Raw genomic sequence first — 15,197 nt, 5'->3', positions numbered from 1 at the left:
AAAACCACCCCTGCATCTAGCAGGGATGTTTCAAGCTCATGAATTCACAGTTCTGGTTTTTTTGGCATTGATCAGCACAAGCAACACCCCAATTTTTGGGTAGTCTGGTAGTGTTGTGTTAGGGATCTGGGGTGCAGACTCGAAGTGGCACTGTTGCAGAAGTGGTGGAGGACTAGGAGTCTTTGATGTAGGGATCTGCATTTGGGACGTGGAAGCTATGGTAGGATTGGCCGTTATATTTTGTATGGTGACATGGACTTCAGGTGATGATCCCAACCTCGAGTGACGAGGTTTTTTGTTGGCTGGGCCATGGTTGAAATTGAGGCAGTGAGGTAGGTTGTAATCATTGCATGACCAAGAGCCTAAAGGGTATTTTATTTTTTTCTGCAAGCATGGACATGAAACTTACAATCTTTTTAGCCCAGAGAGTTGGCATTGTAGCACTTGGGTTGGTGCTGGGTACATATCCTGCCAATCTCACAGGTATCTCACATTGCACTCCTCAACATTCCTTTTACCTTCTGAAGGTTCTGCGTGTTCTCCTGATTCATCTGAAGGTTGTCCATCCCTTTCTGAGGCCTGTTTACACTTTTGATCCTCCGTACCATGTCCTGTCCGTGTTTGTTTGACTTCGCTGGTGCGTTTTCACTTTGTTTATCTATTATTGATTATGTCTCAGGGGCACATACATCATTGGCCCATAGAAAGCTTGATTAATATGTATAGCTGCATGCCTCATGCACTATTACATACATATCTCTGTAGCAGCTCGCCTCAAGTCTTATTATATTTCGGATAGCTTATCTCGCTACTGTTCTTGCCTATGCAGTTTCTGGACCTTCATGCTGTAGGATATAATCTGGCTCACTAGTTACTCGCACTCCACTTCACTTCGCTTGTTATGAGTCATAGTTAGTAGAGTCACTTTCGGATAGTCATACTTCACACAATCAATCCTTTTGTTCATTTGGAACGATTGTTTGGCTTGACCACTGCCATTTCGCATCTCGCCGTCTCTGAGTTCTTCTGATAGACTTTGCTTAGTTGTACTTTGCAAGTCTTATACTTTGACATACCCACCGTATTTCTCTCTCAGAACCTTCGCTGTTCAGCAGAAGCTCTTTGGATGCTTTGTGCAACCTCAGACCTTTGATTCTTGACTTTGGATGACCTTCGTTCATATCAGACAAGTACTGAGGTACTTTGGACACATCCTCAGAATATTGGACGCACCTTGGGTGACTTTTCCTTCTTTTATCTTCGATCTTAACAAGATATCCCTTGCAATTTGATATCAAGAGATAGTTCTATAGGCAGTCTCTTTGGGATGAATCACACTTGCACATTGAGTTCAAAGGTAACAACATTTGTAGCACCTACACAGAATCAACTCTTTACAGTGTAATCAAGACGATGATGGTCATCATAGCCACTGGTGTGATCTATGAAACAATGGCCACGGTGAAGTTCACATCAAATGTGGCACTCAAGCTGTTTGTACACTTTGAGCTGTGTGGAATCCTCCTCAATCACTGGGGGAATATCGTCTTCATGTGTCCTCTTTTTCGCTTTGGTGGTAGTCTGTTTGGCCTTGGAGTAACTGTAAGTAATTTTCAATTGATGAGACACGAATAATCACTTACTGCTGCATTCTTTACCTCTAAAGCAACAACTCATGTACGCGCATTGGACACTTTGTGACAAAGTCAATCCATAGCGATACTGAATGCTTCTGCATCATTTAGGTGAGAAGCTTTACCGTTATCACCCATGAACTTATACACAAGCTGGACTTCTTCAGGAGCATCGAGGTATGCAAGAATGTGACTTTTGAAGTTATCCCAAGGCATGTCAGTCTTGCCATGAAATCTGCGCTTCATGTCACCTGTAATAATGTCAATGTTGAAACTAAAAACTCCAGGGCACTGTAGCACTCGAGCTCACGCTAGGCTCGTATTCACTGATTTCCTGATACATGTTCAATGCCCGTCACTTTCCAATGTAACCCGCACAACCCGATGCAAATCCGACGCAAAGACTAGTGGACCCGATGTTTCGGCCACATCAGACCTGATATTTTCCTGTGCACTTGTCCTATCCATGTCCTGTCCCGTCTTGCTAGCCCCACTAGGTGTGTAGTTGATTATTTCGCACATTACTCACGTTGTAGCCAGCGCTATTACATGTTTTCCCATCGTCTGCAGTACCTCATGTTTGTTTACATGTACTTTGGGTCCGAAAATCGTCAGCCACTACTTTCACCTATAGGGTTCTGGATTTCTACGTACTTACATATATATTGGACTGACTACAAGTATTTTCATTATCCAAGTAGTAGGGAGCCGTTTCCCAATACTTAGTGGTCAAACACGATATTTTGTAGTTCTTAGTTGACATTGCGAATATTACCGCTCTTTCTATCTGAAATACCTGTCATTATTGTTTATCCGCATACTGCTCGCTTTCCCGACACTCTTTATCGCCATCCCCAATAAACCGCTGAACCTGCACCCAAAACCTGCTAACCCAAAACCCAAAAACATCAGACCCGACACTTTGGCATCGGACATCGTAGATATACCTTCGGACTTTGTTTCCTGCACTCGAACTTTTGACCGTTTTATCATTTCACTAACTACAGACCATTCCAAATAGCTAACCCCTCAGGTCAAATGCACTTGTCTTGCAAGTAAAGCAGACTAGGCTGTGCATGACCACAACACATTTTTATATTGCTGGTTACTTGCTTCGTGTAGTGCCCAGCAATTGTTGTATCTCTACAGTGCAGTTCAGGATTTGGTCGCAGTCTCACTGATACTTAGGACGACACTGGGGCTTTTGATGATGCCCAGGACAGTTCTGGGGTTGGAGGGTACTCTGGAGCTGGAACTTCTGGTTGCGTCCTCACTGGTCGCATTGGAAGATACTGTTGGTACGGAGGCTGGCCAGTGTGAATGAAGTGTGGTGGATAATACTGATGCTGCCAAGGTGGCAGATAGTGCTGCAGTACGTGCAGCATTTGTGGATAATGTTGTATGAAAGGTTGCTGATGATATGCTGGCAGCTGTGGATACTGATGAGGATACTGATGCAGATTGTGAATATCGCCTGTGTCAGACTGACTTGGAGGGGTACTTGACATAGTAAGTGAGGATGGACAAGTGAGGATGGGCTTGTGGTTCTTATAGTTTTTTTTCACAGTATTACACCATAATATTTATATATCCATATGCCTGCAGCACACTGTCCGTCGGGACAAAAAATGGTTGCTATTTTTTATGAGTCAATCTTACTGTCATGTTCCAAGTGCATGGACTATGCTTGATAATATATATGTGTCTGTATGAATTACCTAATCACACATCTTCTTCAATAATGTCAAAGTCAACATCTGTAACTTCCCCAACAAGAGGCCTTGTCCTCCCCTGTCCCACTTCTCCGTCCAAAGCCTTGACTGGTTGATCTCGGAGAAATTTGGCAGGTGAAGCATGGAGTTCAAATTTTAGCAGGTGCCGGTGTCATGCATGGTATGTGATTCATACCATGTCAGTTATATATAGAGAGTGATAAGGAAGGTATGAGAGACTGTCTAGCCCTCTATCACTGAGTTACCTCTCTATTTTTCCTTTGATTCATTGTCTTATATTTTATTTCTCACTTTTCAGACTTGCTTTATCTTGTAATTTTATGAACATGTGACCTTCTGTTTATTTCTCATTGTTTATTTTTATTTGACCTCTTTCAGCCACAGATTTGTTTGTTAAAATTTTGTATCTCTCTATTTATTTCTGACTGTTTATTTTTATTTGGCTTCTTTCAGCCACCAGATTTGTTTGTCAGCACATCATGTGACTGGGAAATAATCTGATTTGTAACAATATTCACATGACTCATCATGTTTTGTCATGATTTGTCATGCTTTGTAAATTCTTTGTAAGATTACACTGTATTTGTAATGTACTTAGTAATAAGCTGATTCATCACCTGGTTTGTAAGCCACATTCTTACCAATCCATCTGATAAATCATGCTTAGTAAGGGGGTTCCCAAAAGGTATAAAAGGACCCCATTTTCTCCATGAAATAACAATCCTCCCACTTGACTCTTGTCTCAAACCGTGTGAGATCACTAAGAATCAAAGTGCAGGCCAACATAAGTGCCTTGAGGTAACATCTAAGATATCAATATCTACTCTAAGTTATATACTACCTTACAGGGGTTTGACTATATAACTTTTGTTATCATTATTTTACTCTAGGTTATATACTACCTTACAGGGGTTGACTATATAACTACTGAACAGCTCTCATTCTAAGCTTTACGTGTATACATAAGACTCTCTCTTTCAATGGAAAGTGAGACACAAATCTAAGGACGACAAAGTTGAAACAGACTTTCATAGGTTGAAACACGACCTACTAGGCTGAAACAAACCTAACAAATTATCCAGAACACAGAACATATATACACAACTTTCATATAAGACCCTTAAGTAACAAGACACCGGTTGTGCTGGGTGTCGTTGCATCCAGACATTGTACTATACTGTTTTGCTACATCTCTATGTTATGACCATGAGTTTCAACATTGGTTCTCCATCTCGGTGCAAACCTTGTCAGTAACTAGCACAATAGCATATTGTCCCAAAATAGCACTGAGCTGTTGTTTGATTTTCTGAGATGGTGTATAACAGGAGGTCCACGACCATCATCTGCATGCTACAGAGTATTTTAGCAAGGAGATAATATTTTCCTCCTTGCTGAGGCTGCGAGGGTCCACTGTCCATGCTAAAGATTCAGGCGGCAGGGCATACTGCAGTGGGGGAGTATAATATGGAGCAAATGGTATCATTTGAAGTATCCTATTTTAATTTTAGTGATGCAGCACAAAAGCAAGAAAGATGCGGTACTCTATGCAGCATGCACAAACAAAATTTTCTGAGTGATTGATAGTTGATAGTAACTATGTAGCACTATTACTTCGACTGGCACGACTGGCACCTGCTAAATTGAAACTCTGTGCTTTGCCTGCCAAATCTCTCTGAGATCGATGTAGCACTTGAGCTCGTGCTAGGCTCGTATTCAGCTATTTTCCCATGCATGTCAAACACATGAATCACTTCCAATGTTATCCGACACTCATCCGCTCAATCCAATGTTTATCCGCTAAACCCAATGCTAATCCGATGGACCCAATGTTTTCCCACACACTTGTCCTCCCTATGTCTTGTCCTGTCATATCTATCCCCACTAGGTGCGCAGTTATCAGTTTTCACGTCGCTAACACTGTAGAACGCATTATTACATGTCCGCAGTACATCGTGTCTTATTACATAGGACATCAGACCCGAAAATCAGCGCTACTACTTTCGCCTATAGCACTCCGAAATTCTACATAGACACTATATATTTCGCATACCTCCTACCTATTTACTTTACCTTTCTACCTCTGAGTAGGAGGAGGTCATCTGATATTCATAGTTCTTAGTTGGATTCTGCAATATCATCCTTTCTTTATCTGAAACATCAGACAGTAACCCACCATTCGCTATCCCCAACATTCGCTATATTCCCAATGCAAACCCGATGCTAACCCGATGCAAACCCGCTAACCCGAAACCCGAAAACATCGGACCCGTTGAAGATTCAATGATACAGCGAGGCACGAACAATGCTCCTGACTGTATCTATAAATGTTGTAAGGTCGCGCATTGCCTAGTCTGCTATACTTGAGACGACAAGTGCGTTCGACCCTAAAGGGGAAGCGAGTGCAGCAAGGATCTAGAGGTATGCGCTGAAAGCGCTACTGGTTGGCCAATGCGAAGCGCGAGAAAGCGCAGGTGCGCGCAAGGCGCGGGAATGCGCGCGTGTATGGCGCGAAGCGCGGGAAAGCATGCGCGTGTATACAGATACGAGAGAGAGAAAGAGTGAGTTTGCTTAAGTGATGATATGATGTAAGACAAGAGAAGAGAGATGCGAGGTGTAAACAAATAGATTTCTACTATGTTCTGCTAGGTGAATAGTGGGTAGTAACCAGTAAGTCCTCTGTCGTTCTGGTGGGAGAGTAAGTTCTTAAGTAAGTATGTACTGCTGGCGCTTAAGTATGGCGCCTAAGCGCTGTCATGCGGAGCCGAAGCGCTACCGAGTAAGGTATGTAAAGATATATGTAAGTAAGGGTCCATGATAAAAATAAAGATGGAACGATATGCAAATGTGAGAAATGGAAATATACGCACTAGGGAACTTGGTGGACAGTGGATGGATGCTTCTGGATGGCTGGCGCTATAGGGCGCTACAGCGCGGGAAAGCGCGCGCGCATATACATCGTGAAGCGCAGGAAAGGTACGCGCGCATGGCGCGCGTTGCACGGGAAAGCTGCGCCTCATATAGAGATAGCTGCAGGTAGCACACAGAGTGATGCTACAAGTTCGTGCCATGTACTCCCCAGTGAAAACTGCCATATTGCACAATGAGAGGCATGAGTCTCTACACCGTAATTATACCTTTGGACTTTGTTTCCTGTGCTTTGGACTATCTTCCTTTTCATATAACTAATTGTTCTAATACCTTACAGCAAACCCCTCGGGTCGAACGCACTTGTCTTGCAAGTATAGCAGACTAGGCTGTGCACGACCACAACACATTTTTATATTGCTGGCTACTTACTTCATGTAGTGTCCAGCAATAGTTGTATCTCTACACCGGACCCAAACCGGTCTGTGCAAACTCAACCTTGTACTGCAACCTGGACTGAACTCTTGGAAACCGGTCAAGCGCAGTAGCAATGAGGTTCACAGTCGGTTGCAGATGCAACCAGTCCATAACTGCATAGGACTGGTTAGGATTGCTCCTCGCTATGGACATCTGTGCAATTCCTGCATCATCTGTATCCTGCAAATGACTTTTTTCAGGTGGTGCGAGGACCGCCACTGACCATTGCTCTCATCTCGGTGCTGAACGCTTTGAACAATTACAGATGCTCAAATTCTCATGGCCCAAGTCTCTTGCTGACTCTGCTCAAGCAAACTCAGGTATTGTTGAGGAAGCTTTGCTAGATGAGTACAAAGATTTCCTTCTTGTGGATGAGGGCATGGTGCAGTGGGAGAATGAAGCTGGTAGTGCCTCCAAAGTCCAGTCCCAAACCTAGGTTCAAACTCAAACCTTTGCAGACTGGACCATTTGTTTAGTCACAGGTCCAGTATTGCTGCTGGACCAAACCCCCTAATAGGTTCGAAGTTCGGTATTTTCCTAGAGCACGTAAACCAGTCCAGACACATCCGGACCGGTTTGAACCTGATGTATTTTTATCCAACTTAGATTCTCAAACCAACAATGAAGCCTCATGTTTTTGGTAAGGTTTTCTGTTTAAGTAGCATGCTTGCCCATTGGTTTACTGTCTTCCCCCCCTTCTAGCCTACTTGCAGTAACTACATTGCCCTCATCCGCATTCTTCTCTTGGTCTCTTCAGCAATGCTACTTATCAAGGTGCCGGTACGTTCACAACAAGTTCTCTGTTTGTCACAATTGACTGTTGCTAACTTCTAATGTCATTTATTTCAGGACATACTGTCCACACTTTTGATTCACCACACTGCTGTTCTGGCATTCATTTACACTCCGGCATTTTCTGGTATGGAATGTTTGTGTTTTGGGGCTTTATGGTGCACAATCATTTTGAATTTAGTTAAAATATACTTACTTGTTGTATAAGTTGGACATTTTCACTCTCTGCTACCACTGCCACCATGTCCTTCGCACATTGCATTGACGGTTCACTGAAAGACGCTAGCGAGATCAATTAGTACAATGATGCCGACAATGACTCTCCAATGCTTCCTCCCCCTCCCCCTCCCCCTTCCCCTCCTATACACAATGGCACTCTTAGCTCTTTCATATGTCATTCAGGTCATGCTGTCAAACCTACAGAGAAGGTTCATGAGACTGCCAGCAGTAATTCAGCCAAACAATCAGCTCCAGGACCTCCTTGGGGTGCCCCTGCACCCAAGCAAGCATTCACTGGTACTGGCAGCCAAGAGGATGAGGATGAGGACACCAATGAAGAAGCCCCACCACTGGAGGATTTCATGGATGATGAAGAAGAGAACAAGAATGAGGAGGCTTACCAGAGAACAAAAGAGCTTGGTGACCAGGATCATGAAGACTGTAAATCTCTCAAGAAGGATAAACATAGCACTGACTTGACTATGGTCTTTACTTTTGAGAAAGGTCATGTCAACCCCCATACCCAGAAGCATGAAAATTGGTGGTGGTGTGAGGTATGCAAGGCCAACAACATCGCACTACACCAGTGCTTTTTCAAGGGTGGTATCTTAACTCAACGAACACACATCGCACACAATCCCAAGTGCCATTTTCCAGTTTATCAGGACTGCTGCAAACAATGCGGTCTTATAATGCACAATCATGCAATATCTTGTGACTTCAAGATGACTGTTATGAGTGACAAGTGACAAGTATTCAGTTGTATGGAGCATGTACTCCACTTAGCAGCAAAACATTTCGTCGAGGAGGTGGCTCAGGCTCAGGCTGAAGATGACGAGGATGAGGAAAGTGTTAAATTCGAAGTCAGTGACACTGTCAGCAAAGTGCTTGCATTTGTCATGCAGGTAAGTTATTAAATCATCTATCTGCTATTGTATACTGACATGATGCTTTTGTTTAGGTACGGAAGTCTCCTCAAGCTCACATCTTCCTTCAAAAGTGCTGCACTGAGGTGAACAAGCCCTCATTGGAGCTTTTGAGATGGATCCATACATGTTGGGCCTCTCTTTTTAGTATGCTGAAGCACATTTTTCAATTGTGCAAAGTAAGTCATCTACTACTGACTACATGAATACATCACTGACTTGATTTGTCAGGGAGTGAACAGATTCATCCAGCTCGCCGATGACAGTGATGAGATCCCGAAGTTGAAGGACAAATTGTATGCTTATTTCAGGCTTTCAGCACAAGAATGGGGGGAGCTGGAGTTGATGTGTGATGTTACAACACACTACACGAGTCCCCTCTGCCACCCCTGCCCTCTGCCACCTTGCACGGCTATAGACGATACTAGGGTCTCACCAGCCCTATGATGATAGATGATAGAAGATAGATGAAGAGAAGCAGCAACTGCCAGCTTAGATAAGCGGTCTGGACCGCATATGACGACATAGGTCTAGAAGACCTATTTATGATATCAAGATAGAAGGCAAGCCTCGTGTTGCCTCATGTACTGATAGAAGGATACCTTGTGGATCCTATCTTAGATAGAAGCCTACCTCATGGATGCTATATATAAGCAGATTAGAACCCAGCTTCAAGCTGAGCTTAGTTACAATAGAGTAGCCTTATATAAGGTTGAGGATTACAGTAGATGTTCCTTACTTTAATCCTACTTGGTTTTCCCTTGAACTCCTTGTCTTGCTAAAGCTACTTGCTCAACATTGACCTTGCACCTTCAGAGATGCCTCTCTCTGTCTGTATCGCTATTATCTCTGTGTAATCCCTTGCTTCCTAAGCAAGCTATATTTGAGTATGCAACCTCTGCTCTTCTGTAGAGGCTGACAACTCTCAGCACTTGGTACCACTGTTGTGGTTGTCGCTGTTAGAACTATCCAAGTTGCACACGACCTTGTGTCATAACACGTGAAGTCCTTCAGGTTTGTCATTTCCCTCCATCTTTTACATTTAAGCATGCTTATGTGCTGCGCATACAGGAACCTGCAGATGCTCAGCAGAGTTTCTCGGCAACTCATGAACCAACTGTATGGTGAACTATTCTGGTGCTCGAATATCTTCAAGAGACGTTGCAAAATCTGGCCAACTCCTCAAAATTCAGCCACTTCTCAACAGCCATTGAAGCTGGTGTCGTTAATCTCAGCAAGTGGTATGGTAAGACTGATGACACAGACATCTATTTTATTTGTCTTGGTATGTATCATATTTATTTTAATGCCTCTGAATGACACTGACCTTTTTGATGTAGCGCTCAACCCCAACTACAAGGTCGCATATGCCAAAGACAAATGGGCCCCTCATTTTTTTGAAACAGGGATGCAATCCCTTGAGAGAGTGGTATGTCGCTTGTCATCATGCACCTCAATGGTATACTAATCTTACATAGTTTGATATATATCATCATTGCAGTACTGTCTCACAGGCTCCTGCAGAGCCATCTGCCACCGTGCCATCTTCACTCACTCGCCAAGGATTGTATGGCCATAGTTGGATGCACAACTCTGTCAAATCATGTGTCGTGAATGACACAACCACACAAAGGCCTCGTCAAGAAGTTGAGGACTACCTAGATGCACCACTTGAGGATGTCAACAACATAGTGGGCTGGTGGGGGGTACATCTTATTGTTTGATTTATGTTGCTTGCATACTAATACCATCAAAAAACTTTTCAAGCACCATTCTATCCAGTACCCAACCATCTCCTGCATCACGAAGGATTACCTTGCCATCCAGGGATCCACTGTTGCATCTGAGCATGCATTTTCAAGCAGCAGCATTACTGGGACCACACATTGCAGCTGTTTGCAGCCAGCAACATTTGAGGCTCTCCAGTTGCTCAAGAGTGCATACCGTCAAGGCCACATTTCTGCAACATCCCAGGCTGAGTTTGCCGCTGTAGCACTCGGATCGGCGTTGGGCTCGTATCCTGCCAAACTCATAGGTATTCCACATACACATTCCTCGACACTCCATCTACCTTCCGAGAGTTCCGTGCATTCGTCCGAGTTGTCCAAAGGTTGTCCATCCAATTCCAAGGCCTGTATACAGTTCTGATCCTCCATACCATGTCCCGTCCATGTCCGTTTGACTTCGCTGGTGCGTTTTTCACTTGGTTATCTGTTATTGATTAGGTCTAGGGGCACATATGTTGTCGGCCCGTCGGTTACACATATAACAACATGCCTTGCACCTTATTACATGCATATCTCTGTAGTGGCTCGCCTTGAGTCTTATTACATTTCGGATGTCTTATCTCGCTACTGATTTCGCCTACGCAGTTTCCGGACTTTCACACTGTAGGATATAATCTGCCTCGCTAGCTACTCACACTTGACTTCACTTTCCCTGCTACGAGTCATAGTCAGTAGAGTCACTTTCAGATAGTCGTACTTCGCGCAATCGATCTTTCTTGTTCATTCAGAACAATTGTTTGGCCTGACCGCTGCCATTTCGCATCTCGCTATCTCTTAGTTTTCCTGACAGGCTTTGCTTAGTTTTACTTTGCAAGTCTTACACTTCGACATACACACCATACTTCTACCTCAGAACCATCGCTGTTCATTGGAAACTCTTCGGACGCTTCGCGCAACTCCGGACCTTCATTTCTTGATGTCGGACCACCTTCGGACCACTTTGGACGAGTACTTCGGTACTTCAGACACATCCTTGGAACACCGAGTGCACTCTTGGTAACTTTCCTTCTCTCACTTCTATCTTAACAAAATATCCCTTGCTTTATATCAAGGAGCATTTCTATAGGCAGTCTCTTTGGGATGAACATCTCACTCGCACTCTGAGTCTTAAGGTAACATCTTTTGTAGCGCCCACATAGAATCAACTCTTTACACCGCTCCTTATAATAACTGCATTGTTGTCAAGGAAGAGTTTTAGTAGTTATTTGTACTAGCAAGTTTTGTTCTCATTTTTTTGTTAATTTTAAGATTTTTTTGTAATTCAAACAATGGTTCAAGAGTTCGAACATGTTCTGAACCTGAACTGAACCCTTCTGAATGTGTTCAAAGGCGTCTGGTCCAAGGTTTGGCCACCATACCTGGACCTGACCAATGGTCAAGTTCAGGGTTCACAGATATAGGGCCATGAACCTGACCAAACCGGACTTCAGAGGCACTAGTCAGTCTAGTCTTGACTGATTTAGCGACACACATTTTCAATTGAACAGACTATCTAAACATGTTCTTGTGTAGTACAAACACCCCCCTTCCAGTATACAACAAACAATAGATTTGAAGTCAGTATTAAGAAGCTTAGAAATGGCACTCATGAAGCTTCAGGTGGCTGTGATTTAAGATTTTTCGCTTATGTAAAGTTGAGCCCTATGTTCGGGATTTTGCGAACACGCACCTCTTGGTTTGTACTAACATCCAACACGGTTGAGCGGACGACAGTCTTGGCCAGTGTTGCAAAACGACGGTTAGTCACACGCTGTCACATTGGGAAACCTACTGCATGTTTTAAGTCATTCAGCGTGTTCAACATTGCGAGAATAAACAAATGTTGCGGAGGAAGTGTCTATTTAGATGCCTAACAATAATACTACGTACTTGGATTTTCTCAGATTATGTGTACAGTCCTGAACTCGACAAATGTGAATAGGTACCGGGTAGTACACTGTATTTGTCATGGTTTATGGTCTTGGCAGCATTGCCGATACAATTTGCTAACTTTTACGATGTTATGTGAAGGGTTCCGCTTGTCGAAATGTTTCATGTTCAACATTTACGTTGAGTTCCTGGATCTTTGGTCGACCAAGGCAGGGATGATCATTATCTTTCAACCTCATTTTGGCAATCCAAGCGCTGGATGGTGGTTATATGCTATCACCATACGTCTACCAAGTTCATCTCTCATCCACACCCATTCTCTACCAATATGATCATAGTCTCCAATGATCCCACTTGGTGGCCAGCCATCAGTGCGTATCGTGTTTGCAGCTATTTTGCAGGTTCGTGGAGAGCAGTCGGATGTCGAAGCTGATGTCTCAATCTGATCTTGGCTGCGGTTTGCAGTTGCCGCCTTCGTTGGAGTAACATATGATTGGGGTGAGCATGATAACATTAAAGGATTGCTGATATCTTACAAGTGTTTTTCAGCACTAACATTTGGGCAAGAGGTATGTCAATACTATCACCGGAACCCGTCTTGCTAATAATCCTTTTGTAGGTCGAATTGATCTGGGTGAGTACAGTCTCATGTCAGAAGGAACATACATGAAAGTACACTTAATTACAGAGACAACTGCTGGTCGCTCATGACAGTGATGTATCTCAGTGTATGTAGCTTGTTTGTCGTAGTTTTTTGTGCTGACTTGAATGTATCCTAGGTGCGCTACCTTGGAATCCTATCTGCTGTGTATGTTCGGAAGACTAAATATTTGATGTTGTGCTAATCGTCTATCTCTTATAATCAGTCTGTACATGGTTCGGTACTGTCTCCTTAGTACATTCACATGGCTTCTCTTCTTCTGACCAACGTCATTCAGGCAAGTGTTCCGACCATCTCAGCTGACAGATACAGTGAGTCTTCTGTATAAATGCCTGCCATTCCCCTCGAATTAACCGCTGGTGTTATGTAGCAGGTAAGTGTGGTTATTTGCTGACTTCTCAGTCCTACTAATGGCTGCCACGCTATACTATCAAAGATGTGAGTCTGTTTGGAGTGTGTCCTACCTGAGACTGGTCACTGATTGGATTTGTGAGGCTGGATTACATCATATGGGATTGGATGGCTGTTGTGGTATTTGCGATGCTGTGGGGTGAGCTTTTCACTTGCGAGACCTCAGTGATATTGGAATGACTGAGATATCCTGCAAGTGATCATCATCACTCGGTTGCATGCCATGTATCAACGAGACAGAAAGATCCTGATATCTCTCGTTGTCACCTTCCTGGCGATCAACACTTTTGATGGAGTGAACGCCGTAATGACAACGATGTATACTTCAGCAGGTACGCTTAATTATGGATGAAACGAACGTGCATAGGGCTCATTGATGGATACCAGAGGAACTCATTCTCTCCGGCACCTACCAGTGCAGGATTAGCTATACAGGACATACCCTAGTTCTGGATTCTGTTGCTTGGATATTCACCATTGTGTGGGAGGTCCTCGCACTATGTCTCGCAGTCTGGATTGCGGTAAAACACTTCTGTGAACTGCGATTACATTCGGCAGGAGGGATTATGGGTGACTGTTTTACGGTGTTGATGAAAACTCACGTGGTTTACTTTGCGAGGTAAGTTCATATTGTGATTATTGTCCTCTTTTCCACTGAAGGGTAGAACATGATAGCTTTCTTGCTGTTTCTTGCTTCGAGCTCATCCTTGATTTCTCTCCAACATTATTAATGGTATGTTAATTTTTCACTTAACTCTGCATGCAACCACGATTCATCATTTTTATAGGACCAAAATCTCGTAGAAAGTCAGACTTTTTTCGGCTTGGTTCAGATTTTCTCAGTGGTGCAGATGTTTGTGCTGGGACCACGCCTGATCCTTGGCATCCGAGAATATAATGCTAAGCTAGTGGCTGACTCCGACGCAGCATCCCGCATGACCTCCATTGCTTTCCAAGAACGTGTGCATATATCGACTAGCAGTGGTGTGTAATGTGTGGTGAAGTTGATGCGAATCGCGTTGTCTAGTGCTTGCAGGGAGCACGGGAAATTTGTTTTTTGTTTCTATTCCAAGCCTCGTTGCGGTGCTCAAGTAGTTATTTAGTGTCATGTCAAGGAGACATAGGTTTAGGCAATATTTTCATTGCAGTATTTATTCGAATCATTTGTTATAGGTCTTGACATTGACAAGGTTTCAACTAATGTCCTGGATATCTCTGCTGTACCAACGAAGGAAAGCAGTGTACAGAACGGGAAAGTCGAGGAGCAAGAGATGTTTATAGGCGATGTCACCAGAACGTTAGATGCAAGTTTCTATTTGCTCCCGCTTCTCATCTTCGAGGACAACTCGTGACCCACCTCTCGTCGTATCGGAAGCACTATGGGATATTGACTTTCGTAATATGGTGTGGCCGTCTTGTAGCATATATAGGTATCATGCTTTTTCAGGCTTCATGAGCCCAGGCACGGACAGTAGTGCGCGCGTGTAAGCCAGTTGGCGTGAGTCAAGAATGGGAGGTTGAACGTCGAAATTGAATGATGGCATGGTGTAGTACATGAATGAGTTATGGACGTCTGATACAGACCACTAGATAGGCGGAGTGGTGATTGCGGGCTTTGTTTATCATGCGGCAAGGCCCTCGACATCCTCCTCACGTATTTCAACATTGCTTCGGTTAATTTAAGCATTCCAAAAAGCGAAGGAGACGCGTCTGGCAGGTGAAGGTGGGCCGACGGTGTTCAATGAATAATCAAATCTTCTAGGTAGAATGTAAGTAAGGACATCAAAGAGTATGGAGATGTAGTGCCTTGGTTACCTCAGGAA

At 43.6% G+C, this 15,197-nt stretch overlaps 3 protein-coding genes across 3 annotated transcripts; 2 read left to right on the top strand and 1 right to left on the bottom strand.

Moving 5' to 3' along the window:
* Positions 1-1,706: 1,706 nt before the first annotated feature.
* F5147DRAFT_585238 (uncharacterized protein) lies at positions 1,707-1,922 on the bottom strand (the record flags this gene model as incomplete). The annotated part of the gene is made up of 1 exon (XM_041431851.1): positions 1,707-1,922. A coding segment is annotated over one exon (216 nt), but the record flags the coding sequence as incomplete, so codon positions are not given.
* A 6,112-nt stretch (positions 1,923-8,034) lies between these two features.
* Positions 8,035-8,430, top strand: F5147DRAFT_526448 (uncharacterized protein; the record flags this gene model as incomplete). Its single annotated transcript, XM_041430001.1, has 1 exon — positions 8,035-8,430. A coding segment is annotated over one exon (396 nt), but the record flags the coding sequence as incomplete, so codon positions are not given.
* Positions 8,431-12,076: 3,646 nt separating this feature from the next.
* F5147DRAFT_657300 (uncharacterized protein) lies at positions 12,077-14,726 on the top strand (the record flags this gene model as incomplete). Its single annotated transcript, XM_041434251.1, has 16 exons — positions 12,077-12,171; positions 12,330-12,346; positions 12,444-12,596; positions 12,641-12,703; positions 12,768-12,800; positions 12,852-12,871; positions 12,922-12,936; positions 13,082-13,110; positions 13,241-13,274; positions 13,400-13,401; positions 13,458-13,513; positions 13,572-13,706; positions 13,810-13,993; positions 14,035-14,107; positions 14,163-14,358; positions 14,548-14,726. The coding sequence occupies 16 exons, from the start codon at positions 12,077-12,079 to the stop codon at positions 14,724-14,726; spliced, it is 1,284 nt and encodes a 427-aa protein (XP_041287333.1).
* Between the last annotated feature and the right edge of the window lie 471 nt (positions 14,727-15,197).

This window comes from Suillus discolor (assembly GCF_016758755.1).
Source record: "Suillus discolor strain FC423 chromosome Unknown F5147scaffold_82, whole genome shotgun sequence".
NCBI classification, from domain to species: Eukaryota; Fungi; Basidiomycota; class Agaricomycetes; order Boletales; family Suillaceae; genus Suillus; species Suillus discolor.
Note: the sequence above shows the minus strand (reverse complement) of the source record. Positions and strands in the feature narration are given on the sequence as shown.